Source organism: Rhinolophus sinicus, chromosome 14, assembly GCF_057876585.1.
Source record: "Rhinolophus sinicus isolate RSI-liver-muscle chromosome 14, RSI-T2T, whole genome shotgun sequence".
Taxonomy (NCBI): domain Eukaryota; kingdom Metazoa; phylum Chordata; class Mammalia; order Chiroptera; family Rhinolophidae; genus Rhinolophus; species Rhinolophus sinicus.
Genome location: NC_142514.1, coordinates 70,679,880 through 70,703,548, shown reverse-complemented (window position 1 = coordinate 70,703,548; position 23,669 = coordinate 70,679,880). Strand labels below are relative to the sequence as shown.

The 23,669-nt window shown below is 36.8% G+C and overlaps 1 protein-coding gene across 1 annotated transcript; it reads right to left on the bottom strand.

Annotated features, from left to right (window-relative positions):
* Positions 1–823: 823 nt before the first annotated feature.
* On the bottom strand, positions 824–20,490 carry DR1 (down-regulator of transcription 1). The gene is made up of 3 exons (XM_019752718.3): positions 20,271–20,490; positions 8,563–8,726; positions 824–2,928 (listed from the first exon to the last, which is right to left on the bottom strand). Exons 1-3 carry the CDS (start codon positions 20,488–20,490, stop codon positions 2,785–2,787), a joined length of 528 nt encoding a protein of 175 aa, XP_019608277.1. The 3' UTR covers positions 824–2,784.
* Between the last annotated feature and the right edge of the window lie 3,179 nt (positions 20,491–23,669).

Here is a 23,669-nt window from a genome sequence, read left to right as displayed (position 1 = left end):
CAATGTGCTTATACCTTGACTTTGGCCCAGTAAAACTGACTTTGGACTTCTGATCTCCAAGACTGTGAGAAAATAAATCTGTGTTGTTTTAAATCGCTAATTTTGTGGTAATTTGTTACAGTGGCATCAGGAAACCGGTACTCACAAATATAAAGAGCAAAAAATAGTATACTACATATGATTGCATTTACATAAAAGATAGACAAAACTAATCCATGGTTTTTGAAGTCTGAATAGTAGCTACTTCTGGGGAAGAAGAAGAAGATAGGGGCAAGAGGAGGGCTTCTGGTATGTTCATAATGCTTGGTGTCTTGGTCTGAGGGCTGCAGATATGAGTATGCTTAATTTGTGAAAAACTTTATTTGTTACTCTTCTGTATGTATAGTATATGCAGTTTTAAAATTGGTGCCTTTTCAACACTTATCAATCTGATATTATGCTGAAAAAGACAGCTATATATTCAAGGAGGTGGGGAAAATACTAAACAATAACTTTATTTCTCAAGAACCCTAAAGATTTCTCTCTCCAAAAGATTTAAAAAAATATCAACAACAAACATAATAGTGACTTTTAAGTGCTAAAAAACAAGCTAAAAGTAAAACATTGCTTAATTAGCTTTGTTATACCTGGATTCTAGGACTGTAAATTACAAAAAATACAAGTAAAAGCACATTTTCTAAAATAACAGTAAATAAAGGAGAAAGTCAGGTACTACATAACAAATGACCAAAATGTCTTGGGCTTGATATTCTTTAAATTAGTAAAAATGTTAATAACAAACCTCCTGCCGTTAATCTGTATAGATCATTAAATATAAAAACAATTTATAAAACACATCAGAATTTTATTGCTTGAAGAATACAGCATATGAAATCACAAGAATGTCAAAATGCAAAGTCACTAGGCTTCACACATATAATACATTATCAGATGCAGTAAAATATTAATTAACCTGAACTCTGCATCAGAAAAAAAAGGTATGGAAAAATACCTAAGTTGTTTACTTAAGAAACAGATATACTTAAAATAGCAAGTATAAGGATGTTACAGTACAAATTAGAAAAGCCAACACTTATTAACTTATTGTTTCTTAGACTAAACTACCTTTGGTACTTAAACTTTAAAGAAAAACAATCCCTTCTATCTTGTCCAAAGCACTTCAGAGATACAATATCAACTTCAACTTTAAAATATTCAGCAAGATTAATCTTTTTGTGGCATGGGGGAGGTGTATTTAATAAATATATGACAATATTTCACTTTTTCTAAAACTGCAGAATATGATCATTAAGAAATCTAATACTTGTAAACTTTACTTACTTAGCTCTCCAATTAAAATTAGAATCCTGGCAGCCGCAATCTATCCTTGGGCTTGGTAAATATAGAAATTTACATGATTTGGCAACTGACATAGGAATTTAGATTACTTCATACTATCTTAAGTGGCTTTTCCATTTTGTTTCCAAAATACAAACAAGATCCCATTTCTTCAACACACTGGCTTCCTATAAAAATCACTGTCATACTTTATTAGAAACAAATTAAAGCTCCTCCCTTTCAACGAGCAGGTTGAAACTACTTTTTATGTTTCATATAGGGCTGATCACTTATGACATGCTTTTTAAAACAAAACAAATCATTTTTTAAAGCTATCACTCAATTATGATGAAGGAGACAATAATGCCATCTCAAAAGGAAGCACTGGACACTCTAGGCCATCTAGTCAAGAAAATGTAAAAGTAATGCTAAAAACAAACAATAAGTAGACTATAAGTTAAATTACAAAAAAAATCCCTCTTTTATAGCAAGCATGCTTATTAACTTTCATTTCTTTCCCAGCAAAGGTTTGAATATTCATGAACCTCAGTTAAACCAATCGAACCTAAGCAACTGTTTCACAAGTTCCAATAAACATGGATGGACTAAGCAAGTAATACTATTAATAATTACTGGAGTGAAATAGTGAGAATCATGACAGTCCCCAAAACTGGGCTGTCTTTGAAATGTAATAGTGTAGCTCAAGATGAATTATGCCATAATAAAACAGTAGTTTTTACCTCTACACAAAACAAAAACAAAATCGAAAACATAAACATAGCCCACCAAATTTATACAAGTACTATTGAACACACTCCTTCCTAGTTTTTTAATGTCTTGCTTTGAAAAAAATTTTAACAAGTATATTTATCTGAGCATATATACACACACACACACACACACACACACATCAATATACATAGATGTGTGTGTGTGTGTGTGTGTATACCTATATCCTGTATATATACTCATTTTAAAAGACCAAAAAAATCAGATACTACAGAACTGAACTCTTCGTTTTATCACCAACCTGATCTAATGTCTACTGTATCACACAGCACCCCCCCAAAATTTAAAATTCCCAATTTTTAGTTTAGTTAAAAGGGCAGAGGAAACGCAAATGCAGATTAAGAATTTCTGTATAAATTTCACTGCATTTTTATAAACTTGAGTTTTCGGTAACACTGTTTATTGATCAAATAAAGGACTCATCGCTATCTAAAATCTCATAAACACCATTAAAAATTCAAAATTGACATTGTACTGAACTTTAAATTTTCAATAGTTCAAAGAGATGGTTTTTACATGAATAGCGCACAATAGATGTAACTTAACAGCAAACATTCCTAGAATACCAATGGCAAGTCCACCAAGATACATACAAAATTACAGATAAGCATTTCTTTCACTGTTGTCTTGTGCAGGGATAAACATTTATAGAGGAAACAGAATCTCGGCTGGTGAATTTCAGATATCATCATCATCTTCATCCTGAGAAGATCCTGCCTGGTTAGATGCACTGGCTGAGGCAGCTGCAAGCTGCGCTTGTTGGGCGGCTTGCTGCATTTGAAGCCATTCCTGTTGGGCCAATTCTGCTTGCTGCTGTCTAGCCTAAACACCAAAAACATAAAACAATTTTTTAAAGACCCACAACATACACACTTTGGTTAAAGGTAGACTGAGTCAATTGAAGATTTAGTCATTATCAAGTCTGGATATTTTCTAACCACTATATTGTACATCTGAGAACAGGAACTCTGTTTAAGGTTGGTTCTCTTATATAGATAGTCTCCTTTTATGTCACATAATTTAGGGCCTGTGGATCAACTGAAGAAGGTGGAAAAAGTTGACAGAAAAATCACAATATTCTCTCTTTGGTTTCTTTACCTGGGTTTCTCTCTTCCTTTCGTTTCACTTGATTCTTCTCTCCTCTCAACTTACAATTTTGAACTAAACATTTTTCGGTTTACAAATTAGTTTAAAAGCTCTCTAGTACAGTATTCCTAACTCCTAAGGAAAAGTATTATACATGAATGCAGTAGCTACCTTGATCATTCTTTTCTGAGTTTCCATCACAGCAAGTGATATATATCTCTCTCTTTCTGCCCCTTTCTTCTCTCTGTAAATACACACATGCATGTGTGCGTGTATACGCGCATGCACTCACACACCCTTCCCACACACATATTCATGAAAAGACACTTATCAAGGACTGAATTTAAGTGGGATAGTTAAGATCCATTCATTTGATAAAAACTATAAAAACTACAGTATTTTAGAAACCAAGATGCAGTCATATGCAATATATGCACTGTTGCAACTGCTAAGACCGCTTCTTAATTTACATGTATTGATGCAACAGCTAAGGCTCCTTCCCAACTTAATTTCATTCATTAGCAGACAAACCACACAAAGAAGGGAAAAACAAGTCTGTTCTTGAAAAGATCATATAATTTCCCATTAATCTCTACCAAAACAATACCTTTTCTCCCTCTGCCTTTTCTCAGAATTGTTCTTTAAGCCTAGCTCAAGCCCTCCTTTATGCATGGCAAAATCCTAGTCATCGTTTACAATAAAAATTAGTCTTTCTTGACCCTTCTAGGTCATATTTTGTGCTCCATATCATATGCTATAATTCTCTATGCATTTCTATACCTATTTACTTTGTTCTCTAATTATCTGAGTATATATCTTTTTCTCCACTAGACTTGAGAATAGAAACTGTTTCCATATTCATTGTTGGATTCCCAACACATAGGTCCCCAGTATTTTCTGAATGAATGTTTTGTGGAAAAACAGTGACGCTCAGCATAACCTCTCACATTAAGATTTTACCATGTATATTCCCAACTTTTCTTAATAACCTGTCATGAATTTATCATCCAACCATTTCTTGAGGAGAATTCTAATCAGGTCATTACTATACTTAAAAAAAAAAAATCATTTAACTGTTACCATTTAAGTTCAAATTTCTCAGCCTAGACTTCAAGGTATCCCAAATTACTGCCTACATCAACCTCTCTCTCTAATCTTTTTTTGTAACATGTACTTTGTGCTCCAAAAAAAAAAAAAAAAGTAGAACATAAAATGTTTTCCAAATATACACTATCCCTCCCATTTTTGCTACTTTTTTTCATGCTTATATTTATTCTATTTGAAATTTCCTGATTTTCACTTACTGAAATTCCATTCTTCCTTTAAGTCAAACTGAAATACTATTTTTCCTCTAAGTTTTTTCCTGATTCCTCCCAGTATCATTCAGGGTCTAATCAGGAGATAGAAGTCACACTAATTAGGGGAACAGAAGAATGTAATATAAAGGAATGTTAACCAAGTATAAAGTTGGTAACTAGGTAATTGAAAAGGCAAGAAAAACAACCCACTAAGGTACGCAAGTGGAAACTACAGAAAGCAGCCACCAATCCTAAAACTGGGGGAACAAGGGAAAAGGCTGGAATTTTTTAAATTTAAAAGCTTAGAGGAGAGACCCATGGAATTGATCTCTGAAAAAGGGGCATAGATTGGTATTAGAGTGTCTGAGCTTGGAGGAAAGTCCCAAAGTTTGACCCACATCCCTGAGGAAGGGGATGAATGTTCAGGCTTGTTCCATGAGAAAAACTGCAAACTGAGTTCAAGTCCTGATACAGGAAAAAACTGATGAAGCCAGGATGAAGAAGCATCGCTAGGCTGCTCGAAGACACTAGAAATAACAGGAAGTACAAGAAAGGAACCCAAGTGCCTCATTCCTCCTCAAGCCTGGCAATCTCCCTCTAGAGCCCCCTACTGTCAAAAGTCTTACAGTAGTCAGCTAGAAAAAGTGGAAATGTGGTTTGCAGCATACTGGACGCTGTCAGAAAGTGAAGCATAGAAAGGTGGGTTTCAGTCTGAAACAACTACTTAGTAATTGTCACATTCCTATGCCACCAAACCTGTACGTGATGTGTCTGTACTTAAGATCTCTTTATATCTTCCTCATGGAAGTCGTCAGCCTCATATTATAGTTGTTAAGTGTACCTGTATTAAACCTCCCCTACAAAAACTTTTTTGTTTAGGAAATTACAAAGCAGGTATTTGCTCTAATAACCACTTTCACCCATTTTTATAAAGAAATATGGAAAATAGTTATTCTAACACACAGGCATATTTACTTTTATGGCAGGAATACCCAAAGTTCAAAATAGACTAAAAGTGCTTCACAAAAAAACATTTTAAGAATTCCTAAGAAGCTTGTAGGGCAAAACATGTATGTGAATTTATCAACTTAAGAATACCTACTCTGCGGCCTAATTCACTATAGATGGGTATAATTTCACAGCACACAAAAAAAAATTCAAATAATTTCAAGTCTGTATACAGGTTTTATCGCAAATGGGCTTGATATCACAGTTTATTCAATGATCTGCAAAGACATATACCGGTTATATTTAAAATTTAACTGACTTTTAGGTACCATCGTCTCATACCAGCTCTCATACTTTTCTCTTGGAACATAAAAGCATTCTTATGCCTTTAAAATCATTGTTAGTTCATAAATTTTATTTGTATTAACTTATACAAATTAAAATTTTCAGTGGTATTTATTCCAAGCTCCTTTTGCCCTTTTCTCTTACCCAATCCATCCCAAGTATTTTCCTTCTAAAATGGGAGTCTGAAAGAGAGGTAAGTAGACATATACTTCCTAATTCATTTCTTCTTTTGGATATTTTCATTATGTCTTAATATTCTCACTTCCACATACTAAAATGACTCATTTATAATTTATAGTTAACTTTAATCTCTACTTTTAATGTTTCCTCCTTCCAAATATTTGCTACTAGCAGTGAAAGACAGCTTCAAATGAGACTATTGTGTTAGTATTTAAAATAAAGTCTAAAGGATAAAGTGAAAGATGAAAAAGATGTTGTATTTACTTATCAGTTTCTTTTATATTTAGGGCTTAATTAAGTACTTTGTACCCTAGGGAAGAAGTACTAGATAGCTGCTATAATTTTACCTCTGCTGATTTTCCTCACTAGAGCAAAGAATCTCCACCCATAGGTCAGAGCAAGAAAAAAGGGTGATAAAGGAGAGGAAATAAAAAGCAGATGACAAGGAGAGTGGTACAGACAGATTTGGCAGGCAGTCAATTATTTCTTTCATTCATCTTTTTGCCCTGGAAAGGATAAAGCATGTTCCACTTAAAAGTTCCAAAATAGTAGACAAAATGGTGGCTAGAGCATTAGCATGGTATTGTAGAAAGAGCACATGTTTTGGAGTCAGAAGATAGGAGTTTGAATTGAGACTCCAATTTCCTAACTGTATGAACTTACCTGTTTTATTTGTTTAATAACTCAATCCTTCCTGATAAACTAAGCTCCGTAATGATAGGAAACTCTGTCTCTTTCATACACTGTTGTAAGCTAAGCACCTAGCACTATGTCTGGTGAACAGTGAGGACTTTAGTAACTATCTGTAGAACCAATAAATGAATGATCTCATGCAAGTTTATCCATCTCTGAGTCTGTTTAATATGTAAATAGCTATTATAAAACTTGTATTAGTCATAAAAACTCTGCAAAGTTTCTAGCAGAGCATCTTTTTCCTTTCATCAAATATTTAATTTGGTACCCTCTAGGTGATTTGCAATAGCAGAGAATCAATAAATGATAGCCATTAATTTTTTTTTTCACCACTGTTCCTTCTTTGTTACCTCATATTTATATGGATTATAACACTATTTGTATGTGTCCATGCCTGCCTCAAACACTAGTCTTCTTTAACAGTAAACTTATCTCATAGGCTGTTGTGAGGATTAAATGAAATAACACAAGTAAATTACTTGGCAACATGATTAACACATGGTTAGAACTCAATAAATGTTAGTTTTCACTTCCTCATTAGTTTGAATGCCTGATTAACACTTAAAATTCAAATGCTTTTAATGTAAACCAAACTGGCTGTTATGACTACAAAGAGATCAACTGTGGTGCTAATCTAGAAGTGATTACCTAAAATGGTACTTCCCAGTTCTAATGATAACTACAGTAACTGGGTAGGAAATCTCACTTCTTCTATTTAACCCAAAACTGCCTTACAATTTCAAATAAGAAGCTAGATCTTTGTTGAGGGGCCATTATCTTGAGAAGCCAAATCTTAGTAGGGAAAAAACAGCCTCAAATTCTCCCCCTTTTTTCAAAGAGGGATATTAGTACTCGGGTGCTAATCCTTCACAGGCTGGGTTATTAGAACTGTTAAGGAGTAAAAAGGAAGAAAAGTTTTCTCCCTTTCTCTGCTCCACTGGCCCTTCAAATTTTTTTTAAAGATTCGAGTGTTTTAAAAGTATATTAAAGATCTAATTTGGGGCTGGCCCGATGGCTCAGGCGATTGGAGCTCCATGGATTCCCACATGGGCCAGTAGGCTCTCAACCACAAGGTTGCCAGTTCAATTCCTCGACTCCCGCAAGGGATGGTGGGCAGCGCCCCCTGCAACTAAGATTGAACACAGCACCTTGAGGTGAACTGCCACTGAGCTCCCGGTGGCTCAGCTGGTTGGAGTGCGTCATCTCAACCACAAGGTTGCCGGTTCGACTCCCACAAGGGATGGTGGGCTGCGCCCCCTGCAACTAGCAACGGCAACGGCAACTGGACCTGGAGATGAGCTGCGCCCTCCACAACTAAGACAAAAAGGACAACAACTTGAAGCTGAATGGCACCCTCCACAACTAAGATTGAAAAGACAACAACTTGACTTGGAAAAAAGTCCTGGAAGTACACACTGTTCCCCAATAAAGTCCTGTTCCCCTTCCCCAATAAAAATTAAAAAAAAAAAAAAAAAAAAAGATCTAATTTAACTACAAAGTAGGTGTTGATCAGATTTTCCTTACATACCACTCATCATAAAATTTGATAAGAGCATTTTCTCACCAGTCCACATTTTAAATCTTAAGAATGTTTAGGTAAACTTTTCATACTTTAAAAATAGTCATTCTATCTGAGAAAACATCAAAGTAAAATCTCAGTAGTTATTTAGAGTTGTTCTCCTTAGAAAACAGGTTGCTACAAATATTTACTTTTATATGAAATAACTGGCCAGACAGAGTCAAACTGGCTATCTCTAAACATCAAACTCTATGATCAAATAATCAGCCACAGAAAGAAAATCCTCTGGGGTACACTGATGTAGGAAATGATTTCAGAAACTAATCTGATTTCTATTAGTAAACAGGGTAGGATTCAGATGAAAAGAATTTAAAATGCATTACTTACTTTTGCAAATAATTCCTGTTGCTGTCTCAGTAACTCTTCTTCAGGAATGCCAAGGTTTTCCAAACGAGAATTGGCCTTTCTTCTTTTTAATGCTACTGTTTTGCATTCTTGTAAGACTTCTTTTACTTCACTGATATAAGAACCAAAGCCCAAACTTTCTAGTGCTAGGTAAATGAAAATATGAAAACATGAAAGAGTGATTAAAACACAGCTATCCCCCACATATGGAACTTTTACGTTTTTGTTTTTTATTATTATTTTTAGAGGGGGAGGTTGTTGTTTTCTAATAATTTTACCTATTTTATAGTTGCACAGTAATTATCTGGATGGCTTACACAAAATATTTTATCAACTTTTTAAGTGTTAGATTGCAAATTAGTTAAAACTTAAAAAATATTTCAAGGCACAGGCCTTGACTTTTCCTTTCTTTCTGACTAATTTTTAAAAAACCAAAGCATTTCCTGTAAGGGAAAAAAAAGTCTAATGTAAGAACATGTGGTTTTAGTGAGAAAACATTTTTCCTATACCACTCATGGTAAATCAAACATTATTAAGTCAGTTTCTCAATACCAAAAAAGCAAATATTTGGAATATGTTTGTTAATAACATATTCTGTGCCAGTTGGCTTAGAAAAAGTAGGCTGGTAACACATGCTCTAAGTTTCAGTAGGATAGGATGAAAGAATAGATAAGCTCTTTTGTCCAATATGCCAACAGATACTATTTTTAGCAAAGACACTCAGACTGCCAAGTTTAAGAAATACTGATGGAAATAACTTATGAAATTCAGCATTTATATTCAGCCAACAAGTTTCCTTGAAAATAAAACTTAACAGGAAGCACTGTTAAAACATTTGAAGTGATGTGGCAGAAACACTGGGATAAAGATTATAAGGATAGAAGCATTAACAAAAAATTCTTTCCCCCCCTTTTTCTTTTCACATTTTGAAAGAAAATTTTACAAGAAAGTAGTGCACTCTCCAAATGCTTTCTGTAATCCAGAAAGACAAGGTATAAAATTTCCTTTTGGCTCACAGTATATAAAATTATGTTATAGTTTCCTGTATGTTAATATTTTGAATGATTTCAACTTTACCTCAAATGTTAAACTAGTTTCATCAATCTTTAGAAATAATCTGATGCCAAAAGTAGAGTACTATTACATGAATTTTAATTAAGTTAACTTACTGACCCCTCTTGCCACCCAAAAAAAAACTTCAGTAAGGCATTATTCTGAGTTCTCTATATCATATTAACTACCACAGACTTCCAGTCAAGATGGTGGAGTAGGTAAACACTGCTCGCTTCCTCCCATGACCACATCAAAATTAGAACTAAATTATAGAACAACCGATCTTGAGAACTACCTGAAGACTAGCTAAACAGAATTTCTATAACTAAGCATATAGAGAAGCCACACTGAGGGGCGGAGCTACAAAACGGAGCTGGTCCCACACCTACATGTGGCGGTTAAGAATCCGGAAGAATATCTCTGGTGCAGAGGTCCCCACTGAGGAGCAAGGGGTTTCAGCCCTTCACCAGGCTCCCCAGCCCAGAGCATCAGTGCTAGGAAGAGCAGTCCCCACAACATCTGGCTGTGAAAATCAGTGGGGATTCCATCTGGGTGAGATGGATGGCTGCTGTAGACCCAGGAGTCCTCTTAAAGGGCTCAAACACAGCCTCACTCACTCATAGACACTCACCCTAAGGTCCAGGGAATGGACAGCAGCTAGAAAAGCACCAGGGACATATGGGGAGGAACTGAATTTCTGGCTTCAGGGTGAGGGCTGGAGCAGCAGCTTCTTCCTGGACTAAAGTGCCAGCACGTGCCATTGTTCCTTTGGGGAGCCCTAACTCCACCCAGCCAGCAGGCACAGGCGGATGCCAAATGTGAGTCTCTATCAACTTAACTAACACTCCTCGCGCACCATCCTGGTGATTCTCTAAGACCCCACCCCACCCAATTCACATTCTGGCCAGAACTTCTTTCAGAGGCTAATCCACACAAGCGGTCAGCCTAGGACTGTGCTGTGAATTTTCCTAAAATCTTTCAAACCCCAAACAAGCAGAAGCTGGCCTCAGCATGCCCTGTATCTCTTGCTAAGCTGCCTCAAACCCAACACTAGTGGCAGCCAGCCTCAGTTCACAGCATAACCACTCCCAGGCATCTTCAAGCCCAGCACAGGTAGCTACCAACTACAGATCACCTTGTAGCTCCTACCAGCTGGCCCCAGTCCTGGCACAAGCAGCAGCTGACCTTGGCCTGCACCAGAGCCCCATCAAAGAGGCCCCAGAACCAACACACCTGATGCCCGCTTGAGACCACACCAGAGTACTACCTAATTAGCACCACAAATGATACACCCAAAGGGGCAGACACTAGAGCCTGGCTAGAGCAAACCCTGCTCTGTGGGGTCAGCCCTGGTACAACAGCTTGTCTGCTACAGTCATGGCCAGTCCTCATAGCCAGTCAGCTCACCCACTGACATTCCAACAGCACTCAAGGCTCAACTACAACAGAAGAGAAGACACAACCCACATGAGGGACACCTGGAACACCTAGCTCAGATGAACTGTGAGACTGTGCCACAGAGCCCCACAAGTGGCCCTACATAAGGCCACTCTGCCAAGACTGGGAGACATAGCAGATCAACCTAATACAGAGGGTGCCCAAAAAATGTATACATATTTTAAGAAAGGAAAAAACTGTATTAAAATTGTAATAATATATACCAATACCAAAAGATGAATACAAGTCATATGTGACTTCTGCAATTACAAGAGGTGCTCAAAGTGGTTACCATCAATGTTCAGAAACTTCTGATTATGGCGAACTACTGCTTGAGCAATGTTGACCAAAGTGTCCATTTATATCGCTGCACATGCCATTTCAATTTCTTTCTGATGTACCACCAGTGTAGCCGATTTTCTACAGTACACCACATCCTTTAAGGTCCCCCACAGGTAGAAGTCAAGGTGTGTTAAGTCAGGAGAATGTTCTCAAATTTCAAATACCATGTCAAAATGTTATTGCGCTCTCCAAATGGCAACTGTGTTTCTGCCATTTTCTTTGACTGTCCTGCCTATCACATGGTCACACTAGCATTCATTTGATTAATGCCATCTTTTGAGCAAAATTCATACTACACATTGCTACTGTAATTCAATTTAACTTTGAAAAATAATACATAGATAACATTTCTTAAAATGTGTATACATTTTTTTGGCACCCCCGGTACATAGAAACAAACAGGCAGCCAAAATGAGGGGACAAAGAAACATGTCCCAAATGAAAGAACAGGATAAGATATCAGGAAAAAAAAAACTAAACAAAATGGAGATAAGCAATCTACCAGATACAGTGTTCAAAACACTGATTATAAGGATGTTCAATGAACTCAGGGGAAGAATAGATGATCTCAGTGAGAACTTCAACAAAGAGATAGGAAACATAAAAAAGAACCAATTAGAAATGAATACAATACTGAAATGAAGAATATATTAGATGGAATCAACAGCAGATGAGATGGAGCGGAGGATCGAATCAGCAGTTTGGAAGACAAGGTAGCAAAAATCACCCAATCGTTAACAGCAAAAAGGGAAAAGAATTTTAAAAAATGAACATAACAAATACCACGATTTCACTTAGTCGACATCACTGCCCAGAACATTGAGGGATCATCCCCCTGTTCTACCACAGGGATGATGTCATGAGAGGGGACTATGAGCTGTAGGCCTGATGCTGGGAGATCACTAAGCTGGGGCTGTGCTAGGCCCAGGACCAAGGTTTCCCTGTCTCCTTCCAGTCTTGGGCTCAGCTTTGTCATTTCTAACCATGTGCATTGTCAGAGGCACTGCCCAACATGCAGCAATCAACCAGAGCCAGCAGAACTAGTTGTTCTGGGTCCCTAATGCCCCATCCACAATGTGGATGCCCTTTCCTACCACCAAGGAAGATGCGACAATGGCCACAGTAATAGGCTTACTACCTGATGTTCGGCAGAACTGTTTCAGATGTTTTTCATGAGGCAATTGGACCTGCAGCAGCCAGACATGGTGCCCCTGTGGCATCATACAGAATATTTCTCAGGCCCTGAGCCCAAGGATGCTTTAGGACAGTTTCAAACAGATCTGGAGAACATGGAAAGGGAAATCATGACCTGGAATGAGCAGCTAGAACTTCCCTATGAATACCTAAAACTGAGCTGCATAGAGAACAATGATGTTATCTGAGCTCTAATATGCTGACCTTTCAAAGACCATAGGCCAATACTAGGGTTAACATTTTCCTCTTGAGTTTTATCTTTTCCTGGATCTTAGTTGTTATTGTTCTATTTTCTTTTCTACCTGAGTTCCCTATCTGAATATATCACTAGCCTGAAGCACTGTCTTAACTTCCAGGTCATCTAACAGAATGATCTTTAACTTGAAAATACATTCCTTAGAGAAATCAACTATCTACTCATGTAGCCTTCTTCTGCCTCCGGAAAATTTGTCCTTTCCATTTATTATATAATCATTTAATGGATTTGTTAATACGGTGTGATACAGATGTTCAATTCCATTTTTTTCCATTGGGATAATCCCTTATAGCAGCACAGTATATTGAAGAGGCCCTCCTCTCCCACCGATTTATAATGCTGACATAAATCAAGTTGTCATATATGAATGGGAGGTGTTTTTTTTTAGTGTTCTATTCTATTCCAGTCATGTTTGTCTTACACTATACCACACTGACAATTACAATTTCATAATTAAAATAGCCTTTCATAATAATTATAACATTATAATTAACTTAGCATTCATAAAACATAGTCATCCAATTTGTCCTTTAGAGGTATCTTGGCTTTTCTTGGACTTCTGGCCCTTCACATAAATACTGCAATCAATTTATCATTCTCCAAATAAAGTCTGTTGTGATTTTTATTGGAAAAAAATTAACCACCACATAATTCTTGGTCTCAAGGAGCTTGGGATATAGTGGAAAATTTTGTGAAAATTAGGTAGCCTGCATTTTTGAACTTGAATTGACATTTTTTAAGTGTCAGTGCCAGAAGCCAACGTTTCTATTTTTTTGTTTGTTTGTTTTTTAAAGGGAAAAGCATAATGTATATTTTCAATAAGATTGGATGGAGACAATACCAAAAGAAACTGAGTGAATGGTTTATGAATTCCTGCCTCATTCTAAAGAAAGTCTTATTTCCTTACCCTTATACCAAAGTTCTCCAAGACCTAGTCCCACCTACTTTTCCAGGTTTATTTCTGCCATTATTACATCTCTGCATACTTCTACTGAGTATGACTGCTCAATGTTTCCCAGTCATTGCATTCCCAGGCACCAGTTTCCCACAGTCATGCTGACGGTAATGCATTCAAGGCCCAGATCAAACTCCATCTTCAAATTAAGCTTGCCTGATTCTCCTAGACAGAAGCAACCTCCCCCTTTTGAAATCAGATAGATGTAGAATTTGAAACTTGGTTGTCACTGTATTTGTGTAACCTTGGATACGTTGCTTAACATCTCTAAGCTTCAGTTTAGTATCTCTAAAACGAGAATAGCATTTACCTCATAATATCTTCCTACGAGAAGTAGTATAGCAGGTAAGCATGCAGGCCCAAAGGCTGCCAGAGACTGACTCCCAGTTTTGCCTCAATTAGCTGTGTGACCCTACCTAAGTTCCTTCACCTCTGCCTCTAAAACAAGAGTAACAGTACCTACATCTCATCAGATCAGGTTGCTGTGAAGAATAAATATAAATAAAGAGAATAGAACAGAGGCTGGTCTATCAAAGAAACAGAATATTCATTATTATATTTGTATCAGTTTTAGGGTTGCAGGAATCAACAAATAATTAATCTAAGGCATTTAACACAGTGTCTAGTACATAAGAGTCGCTTAACTGACTTGGGCTATGTATTATTCTTTTTTTTCTTACATTTACTTTCTCTTAATAAGTATACAGGACCTAAACAAATGTACAGTTATGCATTATCACACCTAAATTCAAGTTGAACAAGTATATTCATAATATAAAATATTAAATTTACAAAATTAACAAATCAACACAATAGTGAGACAACTCTTCAAAATGTCATGAATTACTACACTAGGCATTAAAATGATCTATTCCAAACTACCTTTAACCATGGAGGGTTTGGGTTAAAAATTAACAAAAACAACTCACCTTTAAAACCATCTAAAGTTGAGAACACTGCTTTCAAAAAAAATTTGCAAGTAAATCCAAGGTTAATATTTAATATTATTCAATGAGCTGCTAGATACAAATACTGTACTCTCAATAAACTGGTTTAACAGAAGCAGCCATATATTTAATTTCAAAAACTGCATTGAGTTTAACCCAAATTTTAAACACACTTCAGCTAACTAATAACTGGATATAATATCTTCTAAACAGGGAGATATTTTACATCATTTGTTACCATGTAGTAGTAATCAATCCCATTTTACACAAAGGAGAATCTTAAAGGATAAGGAGAATACTCCCAAGCAGGGCCACTATTTATGGTTGTGCAGGTTGTTCACTGCACAACAGGACGGTATCCAAGGAAGGCCATTCATAATTTGTATATTCAAATCTGTGCTTTCTCTGGCAGATGGTAGTAAAGGTTTTAAGGAAGGAGGGCCTTTTTCTAATTTGTACAAAGGGACTTTATGGACTGTTAATAGTCCTGGGTCTAAGGAACTTAGTGTAAAAGCAAAACAAGAAAAAAATTTTAAACAATTTGTGGGTAAAACACACACATCACTTGTTCCTCCATGGTCTGTCTGCTACCCTCTGCCATTTATCTTAAAACTATGCCCAGAAAATCACATGCTATATTAGGGGAAAAAATACTTAGCACACTTTTCAATTTGAAAGACAGATGTTAACAAGAAACCCACTTAAAAAAAGGTGAAAACTTCCACCAGCATAGTAATTTTAATACAGGCTTATCTTATTTCACAAAAGTGATGTAATCCTGAAGTTTCATTATAACAGCAGTTTGTTTGAATTCTTTACACTTCAAATACATAATGCATGTTTTTCATTAAAAAGCGCGCACACACACACACACACACCAAGGGTGCCAAAAAAATGTATACACATTTTAAGAAAGGAAAAAACTATTAAAATTACACTGATGGTAACCACTTTGAGCTCCTCTTGTAACTGCAGAAGTCAAACATGACTTGTGTTCATCTTTTGTAATTGGTATACAAGTATGTTGAGTATTACAATTTTAATACTCAATATTTAGTTTTTTCCTGTCTTAAAAATGTGTGTATATATATATATATATGTATATATATATATACCTTTTGGCAACCTCTGTATATATATTATACACACACACACACACACACACACACACACACACACACACACACACACATATATAAAACAGCACTCTCTAATTTCTTTATATTCTTTTGTTTGTGTGTTGAGGGAAGAGGGAGTGATGTAGTTCACTTAAAATACATTAAGAGGATGTAAGCCAAAGTAATTTCTTGGCTCATCAACCTGGCAAGGTATCTGAATGAAGACCCTTAAGAACCATGTTTTCTATGGTATCACTACTTCCGGGAATCTGGGACAATGAGAGACTGACGGCAGAACAGGAATCAAGTATCATTCATCTTATGTCCTTGGCAGTATCCAGCACAACGCCAAGAACATAGCAGTATTCAAAAGTAATTGTTGGGTGGCAAAAGAAAAACAAAAAATGTCTCAATTTTAAGGAAAATAATAAAATCCTAACTTGAAAAGCATTGATTACGTGATAAATTGTGCAATGCACATATATCTCTCTTTGGGAAAAATATCAGTATGGATGATTATTTAGGCAATACAATATCATTCTCATTCTCATTATTATTACAATTTCTCTGAAATCACTCAGATCCTCTGATTTCAAAACTACTTCACATCCGCTTTCCAAAATAGACGGTGGTTTAGGCTTTAGAGCAAAACTACTCAAAATATGGTCCATAGACTTGTGCCAGAATTGCTTGTAATGGTCTGTGATGAGTTAAATATGGAAATTCAAAGTACCCATTTTAAGAACCTTCATAGCAAAACAGTAACTATGTGAGGTGTTAACTAACCTTATTGTGGCAATCATTTCATAATATATACATACATTAAATCATTACATTGTACAACTTAAACTTATATAATGTTATATATCAATTACATCTCAAAGTTGGGGGGGGAAGAAATTTAATGGCAATTTGAAAGAGTAATTTCATGTCTATTGAATCTAATAACAAAAAATTGAAGTTTTATTTGTATCCTTTCTTCTTGTTTTCCTAGTGATCCACTTTCACTGTATTTTACAAAAGTACTAGTGTGAGAAGGACTAGAATTTTTAAAAAGGCACTCAACATAAATAGCTTGGAGCAATTCAATTGCTGAAGCAAATCCTCAAAAGACTTCAAACTTTCACTACTTTCAGTTACTATTCTCATAAATGTGAAAAAAAAATGAAGCAAGAGATTAAAAATGCAGAAAGAAAATATCACTTAAAATGTTATTATTTATACTTTAGCTTTACAAAAGGCATCATGACATAAGGTTAAACATAACAGACTTTCAGCTTTATGTTTTAATCAGTACTACTGTATAAATTTTTAAAATTATTATTTACTACAGCATATTTCATGTAAGGTTCTCAACTCTGACTGATTCTCAATAATTGCAAGTTATACATGAAACCATTAAGTATTATTTATACACAAATGGGGAAACATTTAACAGATTTGCCTAACGTGAAAGACTTTCCAGAGTAGAACTTGCAGCTCTTGACTCTCAATGTCAATTCTTTCCATAATGTAACAACATGTTAGAACTCATTGAAGAATATGTGTTCACAGAAATCAGCAATGGAATAAAAATAACACTTTAGAAATCCCTCTATTTGTGTATTTGTGATCTTCAATACCAAGTCTACTTTCTTAAACTCAAAATAAGCAAGACATTAAGAACAAATTTTTAAAAATTTACCTAAGTCATAGTATTTCACAGATTTAATGGCAATGAAATTACTACTTCAACTGTAATTTGAATTTTACAGAACTGCTTCAAATGCTTACTTTGCTCTGACAAGGTAAAGTGGCAAGTTAACAAATGTCCTAAAGCGAAGTCTAGTTCATTACACTTATTACTTAAAACTGCAAACTTCAACAAGTGAGATTCATATCACTTTAAAAATATACATTATTATTCCACTTGGATATATCCTACATTCCTACCGTGTTTCCCTGAAAATAAGATCTAGCCAGACCATCAGCTCTAATGTGTCTTTTGGAGCAAAAATTAATATAAGACCCGGTCTTATTTTAACATAAGACTGGGTCTATAATAAATATAATATAATAATATAATAAAATTAATATAATACTGGGTCTTATATGAATTTTTCCTCCAAATGACGCATGAGAGCTGATGATCCAGCTAGGTCTTGTTTTCGGGGAAACACGGTAAACAATCAATGCTGACAGAAAGTGTAAAAAATGTCATCTCTACCATGATTTACTAGCTTTCCAGAGTTAATCTGTAAAAACACTTTAAACACCTAAAATATACAGACATGAAAATTTTCTTTTAAAAAATTTTAACCACTCAAGACAAAAAAAAAATCTTTAAAATGATTAAGCAATGAGACTAATATGAGATTATGTGTATGTATAAAATCTATTCCCCTAACGGGGAAAATTTGGGGCAAAAATGGTAAGTCTTCATCCACTTAATATCAATACTACAAGAAAAAAAGGTAAATTTATAAGACTATAACAGGTCAATACATGATTTTTTAAGATTAATAAATCATACTTAGCACACAAAGGAAAATGCTTTCACTGGAACTTTCCTAGTTGTTAAACTGAATTTAGCATATTCCAAAGTTGAGGCATTTAGCATACTGCTTGCTACAGCTGCACTTTTATTCCATCATGTCAATCAGAAATCTAAATATATCCTAGAAAAGAATAAACTCTACCCAAGAAGACAGATTGTAATGCGTTATTAGATTTTTGGAATGATCCCCATTTCTGTGGTGTAAACAAATGTTTAGGCAGATCCTTTAGAAATCTTTTGCAATTTTCAGTAAAAGGCAATGTTGATAAAAGATCCTTTTTCTTTTATATGAGTTGTAAAAGGTAATTATAGCTTTCTTTGTTGGATAATCTTGAGAAAGACTTATGACAACAATTGAACATATAATGTGAAAATAAAAAACACCACAGGAAAAATAGACAACTTGGCTTTCATTTTACTTGCCAGGGTATGCAGCACACCAAACAAGCAGAAAAAAATGGTAGCTTTAAAATTAAATATGCTTTTTCCTAGGGATTTATTTATTTCCTTATGTACTGAAATGGAAATGGCAGAGTATAATTTATATCTGCCTTCCACACATCATTCAAGATCAAAAATGAATCATTTAATCCTTCCGTCAATATTGACAGTAAAATATAGGATATGGTGAATATGAGCAGATGTGTTCTCTACTTCAGAATAACAGGAAAGTCACCTTTTAAAAAGTTAAATTATAAAAATCAAATGGTAGACAACTACCAGCCTACTCAAATGATTAAAATTAACCATGATTTTTTTCTGACTTCAAAAGCAATCAAGAAATTGATAGAATTTTAATTGGATTATTATAAGAGGCAAGTTATAACCTCAAATTGAGTGCAATTTTTTCATAATGGTGTATGTGCTTCCTGAAATATTGTGACTAGTAAATATGTCTCCCCATCCTTGAAACACGCCATCAGAATACGGTCTCCCAAATCCCTATTACTGAACTAAATCCTTTCCAAAGATAGAAAAAACTGTTGCAACTTTCAGAAGTGCTGTTCAATAAAAGCTTAAGTGTGTACATCTAAATGGGAATGGGGGCAGGAAAGAACAGGGAAATGTTCCATGAAAAACATCTTACAATCTCTTAAACCAGGCTGTAAAAATTTATCTCCATAGAACAAAGGGAGCTACACAGAAGAAAAAGAAAAAGAGAAAGAAGGATGGGAGGGAGGGAAAAAGAAAAGGACATTCACCCTTTTCTTACAGAATAGAACTGGGGTGCTTTGGTAACTTGTTGATGAACAGTTGGACCATTAAACCATTTTTAATGCAGAAAATAGATTCTACTCAACACCAATAAACTTGAAAACGTTGAACACACTCATGTTAAAAATTTTTTACTCAGGTGTTCTGAAAACTCATCTTTTTCTCTACATTGGTGAAAAGATCGGGTGCGGAAGGGGTGCTGTCTCTGTTCTTACTTGAATTTCCTGTCTGAATTTTAATTTTCCAAGGGAGTACTTTTGGATTCCTTTCTCAGTTGTTATGATCTACGTTTCAATTTCTCAGTTGTCATGTATAGGTTCCTCTTTAGGCAGGCAGAATTCTTGTTGCTTCGGCTTACCTGGCTGTAAATTGAAACGACTGCTAATACTTTACCTTTGAGGGATGTTAGCTGACCTAAATGCTTGCAATCCTTACTTGTATTGGCTGGTGAAAAGTACCACGAGCACACCACACAGGAATTTGTTTAAGGCACCCGCTGCCTCCATGCCCGCGTGGCTTTTTCATTTTCCAGTACTGATCAGGGGAAAGGAATGAAGGCTTTGACATGAATGAGTCACGCGACTAGCAAGCTGTCCCCGGACCTTCACTTAAACAAAATCCCACACGTAACACTTACCTTGTATGACATGCTCTGGCGAGATGGTCTTCTTTTCAGATTTGTTGCAAATCTCATTGGCTTCAGAAGATATAAGGTGAATGAATTCAGTACAGCAGTTCACCACCAGCTCCCGGGCATCGTTGGCCACCCGGACATTGGGGAGAGTCTCTTTGATCATCTTATTGATAGCAGCTCTGGGTATAGTGAGATCATCATCGTTGCCAGATGAGGAAGCCATCGTATCTTCCTATGTCTCTCGCCCCGACTTTTAAGAACTCCCCAGTTCTGGTCCACTACTCCACAAAGATTTTTCAAAAGGCCGCCCTCGGAGAGTGATCCCGGGGGCTCTATGAGAAGAGGGTGCAGAAAATGAAGGGGGAGGGGGGCGCGGGTTGGCACCAGAGGGCAGGGAACACAGCGTGTGAGATTTAGGGCGAGGTTCGAAGGAAAGTCTGGGGGCTGAGAATTCTGCCCCAGGGCGGGGAGGAAAAGAAAGGTGGTCAGGAAATTTGAACACCAGGGAACACCTTCGTGTCTCCTCAGAGGGGCGGGCGCTGTCGCCCAACAGGTCCCCAAAGGTGCCGGAGCAGCGGCAAGGTTCAGGGACACTGGCCTCGCTGAGGTATACTGGGCGGACACCCAGCGGGCTTGGCTCTACAGAGCCGGAGCCCCAGCTGCCGCCGCCGCAGCCGCCAGCAGCCGTTGCCGCCGCCTCAGCCAAACCATCCTTCAGACACCCACGCCGCTGCCTCACAACATGTCGGCCGCGGCCGCTGCTGGAACTTGGGCGGCCGCCTGGGAACGAATACAGACAGAGCCAGACACAAGGGAAGTAGCACTGGCGGCCGCCGTGGTCGTTTAGCCCGAACGCTGATCGTGGAAGCCGAAGCCGCGGCAACGGTGGTCCCTCCAGAGGCCAGGGAAGGTTTGTGGGAAGCTTCTCCCGACACCCTTTGCGCTACCGGAAGCCTCACCCCCCTCCCTCCTTCCCTACCGAGTTCCGGGTGTGGCTATTGCCCTTCCCCCACCCGCGCCAGCAGGAACCTCCCGGCCCTGCGGCCCCCCGCTTCCGCCAGCCGCGGTCCTGGCTCGCGCCCGGGCAACCCCCTCCTTCATGGGGACCGTAGCAGGGCGAGCGCGCGCCCACAGTACCGGAAAACCCCGAGTACGTGCTCGCTCTGGGCTGCGGCGCCAGACTCGGGATGGAGTGGGTGGGTGCACCGGCGAGGTTGGATCGCCTCTACGGTCTCGACCAGCTGAGGCTTCGAAAGCCTTTCCCAGCTATGTTCAGGGACAAAGGAATGCTGGCTTTTATTAAAAGAACTCTCTTTGCTGTTCCTTAAAGGAGCCCGAACTGGGCTTCAGGAGGAACGAGGTCTGGGCTGGGGAATCGGATATGAGAAAATGAGAAGCCGGTGTTCCTGTGTCTGCACAGTCCGGAGGAAAACCTTTTGATACCTAATAGACGTTATTGGGATCAAAGCTCTTTTTGGTCCTCCACCCAGTTTCTCGTTTTATGAGAAACAAAACATGCTGAGAAGTGACATGACCTCCCAGTCACTACTAATGGCTAAACCGGAAACGAGAAATAAGATCCAACGTAGTGGAAATGCGTAGCATTAAGAGGTTCCAACTTAGCAATTTTTCATGGTGTATTGCACGTTGCCTTCTGAAGAGGCGGGGGTGGGGGGGAGTATGTTACAGTATCTTAAGCAGCTCTGATTTTTGCTCTCCAGGGTAACTAGTAACATCAACGTGTGTCAAGTTCTTCATAAAAATTGACTATTTTTTTTAAAAACTAAGTTTGTCATACTGTCATTTGGAAGAAGAGTCTATGTTATAAATAGTGGATTGTTGCAATTTCTAAAAAGTAAACGAGATACCATTTAAATCCGTTTTGGCACTTTAATCAAATACATTGGACAGCAACTGGTTTGTTTGAAATGTACTCTTAAAACGTTTTATTTAAGAAAGACCCTAGATATTTTTTTTTATTTAGCATTTTCTCCAGTACACTTGCCAGTTCTTTCATTTCTGAAGTGCAGACGCTGCTTTTTCAGTGCAATTAAGTTTAGCCAAACCAAAACTTCTTTGATAAAACAATGTATTTGAAAATTTTCTTCAAAACAGGAATGTGAAACTGTTGGCTCAGTTGTTGGCCCTTTATGAAGAGTTTATGTAGGTCAGTTTACTGTTGGTTTCAAGAGTTACTATGCTGTCTAAATTCATCTTGGCCTTACCAAGTTTATCAGATTGAAAAAAGCTAGCAAAAATGTCCCCAGTTACCACATTTGTCACTGACCCAAATCTTGTCATTCCTGAAAAAATAATTTTGCTTTTTCATGTAACATTTATGCAAAGTAGAACAATAGGCTTATACATACGTATATCTGAAGAGCACATGTTATTCCAGTAATAGTTTATTACTACAGGGTTGTGTGGTAGCATAAGCATGAAATGTGTGTTAGAGACCTAGGTTCCAGTCCCAGTTTTTTGTTACTTTAGACAGGTCACTCGCCAAGCCTCATTTTCTTCAACTAGAAATGGAAATATAACTCAGGATTCAAAGTCAAATGAGACCATATGTAAAAGCACTTTTAACATTATCAAGTATGGAGATGTTGTTGTTTATTATTATCTTTATCAGGTCTGAGCGGTCTTCAACTATTAATAAACCATACATAATACGGCTGAAAGAAAATTTAACTAAATATAAATAGTGTGAAACATGAAATATATGCTAATCTGGATCCCACGGTTAGTTATTTACAGTACAATAGATCCTTATTATAAGTAGGCCTTTGAAAAGAAGGATAACAATGAGCTTTAAGACTTTTAGTGCATATATATGAAACATTATTTTTCTCATGGTATCCCAAAATTCATGATATGAAAAGAAACAGCTGTTTCGTATGGTTAATTAGGCTAACTCTACAGCAGTTATCTTAAAATGTGTTAATTCATAGATGCCTGGATTTTCAGCTAAAATTACAATCTATAACTTTTGTAGTTTGAAGCTTTACATTTTAAAAAAGCAAATAATGCTATCTTTTGTGCTAATTTGTCATTGCTAACACACCAATGGCTAGTTGTTGGTAATTCAAATTTAAAAAATATCATCTATTACATGCTTCTTTTGTGATTGGCACTGTGCTAAGTACTTTTACCTAAGTACTTTTACCTTTATCATTTCATTTAATCCTCAGAACAACCTTATCTGATAGATACTGTTTCAGTCTCCATTTTACAGATAAAGAAAGTGAAGCTGGGAGAAGCGAAATAACTTTCCTGAAGTCAGTATAGCAGTCGGGATAGGCTAAATTATGTTGCAAGAATCTCAAAAGGTTTATTTTCTTGCTCATTTTCTGGGTTCATCCTGAGTCAGCAAGAGGACTTACCACACAGTAATCACTCAAG